This window comes from Magnusiomyces paraingens, assembly GCF_902498895.1.
Source record: "Magnusiomyces paraingens strain CBS 517.90 genome assembly, contig: contig2, whole genome shotgun sequence".
In the NCBI taxonomy this organism is placed as follows: domain Eukaryota; kingdom Fungi; phylum Ascomycota; class Dipodascomycetes; order Dipodascales; family Dipodascaceae; genus Magnusiomyces; species Magnusiomyces paraingens.
In genome coordinates, this window is record NW_022474068.1 from 2,777,148 (window position 1) to 2,780,125 (window position 2,978).

Genomic DNA, 2,978 nt, shown 5'->3' on the forward strand with positions numbered 1-2,978 from the left:
CTATTTAGGTAATTACATAGAATGTTCCACGCATAGAAAATAAACTTTTTTTTTTTTTTAAAAAATAATAATAATAATAATAATAATAATAATAATAATAAAAAATAACATAAAATAAGAGGAGAGACGACTACCTTTTTTTTTTTTATTTTTTTATTTTAGTGCAGTTATTACAAACGTGCACTATTTCCTGGAACTTGGATAATAATAATCCATAAAATAAAAAAATAAAAAAATAAAAAAATAAAAAAATAAAAAAAACCAATTTCAAAAATTGCTGGTTCTTTGGAAATTTTGTATGATGATGTTGGTGATATCCTTTAACAAGCATTGATTTAGAATGTGCATTGATATGATATTTTTTGTAAATATATTTAAAAAAAAATCGATAAATAAATAAAAGCATTAATCTATCATTTTTCATTTATTCATTCATTCATTCATTCATTAAGATCAAGTCCACTTGCTTGAACTCCAATATTTCAAATATATAAGCATCAAATTCAAGTTATTCAACCTATTCAATCATGAATCATGCTGATATCCATAAAGACATGTATAAAAAGATGGAATTTCTTCTCAATATTGTTTTTTTTTAATATTTTTAAGTAATAAAATAAATTAATTAATCAATTAAATAAATAAATAAATAAATAAATAAATAAATAAATATCAACATGCTAATACGAAAAACATTCATCCTCTTCATCATCTGTGGCTGGTCAATTGCTGCTACTACTACAACAACAACAACAACAACAACAACAACAACAACAACCACTGAACCAGATTCTAGAACAAAGGCTCTCATCTCCCTACTAAAAACTCCTCCTGGAAAAGAACAACAACAACAACAACAACAACAACAAATCTCTGCTGTAAATGTCCCTTTGGTACCTAATGTCCATCCTGAAATCACACTCAATAACGGTGACTCCCTCACCGGTGTGGTTGACATCAAAGGGGTTGAATCCTTCAAGGGCATCCCATACGCTGAGCCCCCTATAAATAATCGACGCTTCAAACACCCCTTGCCCTATAACGGAAGTTACAATGGACTCCAAGCATACAAGTACGCCGCTAGCTGCATCAATGTCACCCCTTATGGGTTCTTTAGTCTATCTCGAACTGCAGTTGAAAACGCTGTCCCCCATCTGAATCGGTTCTTGATGACCACCTTCTTTAATCCCAACATTAATGAAGATTGTCTATACTTGAATGTGTTTCGACCAAATGGAACTGCTCCTGATGCAAAACTCCCTGTTATTGTTTGGATCCATGGAGGTGCTTTCCAATTCGGAAGTTCCTCGGCTTACCCTGGTGACAAGTTTATCCAAGACAGTGTTTCCATGAACCAATCTGTTATTTACGTGTCACTCAACTACCGTCTAGGACCTTGGGGGTTTTTGGGTGGGAATGCAATTAAAGAAGAAGGTTCCTCTAATGCTGGGTTACACGACCAGCGCTTGGCCATGAAGTGGGTATCTGATAATATTGAAGCATTTGGTGGTGATTGCAATAAAATCACCTTGATGGGTGAGTCTGCCGGTGCAATTAGTATAGCCCATCACCTGGTTGCATACAACGGAGACAATAGGTACAATGGCAAAAGGCTTTTCCATGGTGCTATTATGCAAAGCGGAGGGCCGTGGAGTTTTGGACCAATTACGTCGACCAAATCTGAGACACTTTTCCGAAGATTTGCACGGTACAGTGGGTGTTCGACTCAATCTAATAATGAAACTATGGAGTGTCTTAGAAGCAAATCTGTTTTGGATCTACAAATGGCCCAAAACTTCAACCATGAAATTAAAGACATTCTCTTGACAGATCCCTCGGACCCTGTGTTTGGTTGGAGCCCCCGTTATGATGGCGAAATGATTGGAGATAACCCAGCTGTATTGGCCAAGCTAGGCAAGTTTGCCAAAGTGCCGTACATTATTGGTACCCAAGAAGATGAAGGTACTGTTTTGACCTTGTTGTTTAACTTGAAGACCAATATTCAGGTTAACTCGTATATGATGAATCTGTTACCCAATCTTTCTGAAGACAATTTGTTTGAATTGATTAAAATGTATCCATCGGACGGTAGACTTAAGTCAATTCCTGGTGTTAAAGTGAATGGTCGGAACAAGGGTATATGGCGAGCAATAAACGAGATTCACCCTGGGTACTTGAGGTTTGCTCGTATTATTGGAGACTTTATGTTTGAAATTCCTCGGTTAGTTTTGCTCAAGAGTACACCTCCGAGTGTCCCTCATTATGTTTATCGCTCAGAATTTTTGCACAATGTTATGCCTGTAGTTGGGACTCCTCATGCTGGTGAATTGCTTTGGCAGTTTCATTTGGATATGCACCCTGCACCCGCTTATCGGCGGTACTTTATCTCATTTGCCAATAATTTTAATCCCAATGTTAATACAAGTCTGCCATATTGGAATGCATATGATTATAAAAAGAAGGAAACCATGGTGATTAAACTCACAAAGTTGGTTATGGGGGTTGATAAGACAGGCAGAAATAAGGATTTGAATTTCCTTGTGAATGATCCCAAGATTATTCAAATGTGAGATAATAGGTTGAAAGAAAGGAAGAAAGAAAGAAAGAAAGAAAGAAAGAAAGAAAGAAAGAAAGAAAGAAATGATTTTGAGTTTTTTTTTTTGAGTTTTCACAGTTTTTTGTTTTTATTTTATTTACATGTGGGCATTATTATTCGATTTTAGTAAAAAAAAATTTAATGAATGAATGAATGAATGAAATTATAAAATTATATGATAAAATGAGTAATTTTTCTTTTTTGTGTTGAAAAAAAAAAAAATTTTTTTATTATTTTTGTTATTTTAAATTCAAATTTATGACGAAGTAGAAAGGAAAAAAAAAAAAAAAAAAAAAAAAAAAAAAAAAAACGATGGTAGCCGTAACCGCTCGGATAATGTCCCGCCGAGGTTTGAGGCAGCAGCAACACCAACAGCAGCAAT

The 2,978-nt window shown here is 34.5% G+C and overlaps 1 protein-coding gene across 1 annotated transcript; it reads left to right on the forward strand.

Moving 5' to 3' along the window:
• Positions 1-677: 677 nt before the first annotated feature.
• On the forward strand, positions 678-2,570 carry SAPINGB_P002618 (uncharacterized protein; the record flags this gene model as incomplete). Its single annotated transcript, XM_031997336.1, has 1 exon — positions 678-2,570. One exon carries the CDS (start codon positions 678-680, stop codon positions 2,568-2,570), a length of 1,893 nt encoding a protein of 630 aa, XP_031853227.1.
• Positions 2,571-2,978: the final 408 nt, after the last annotated feature.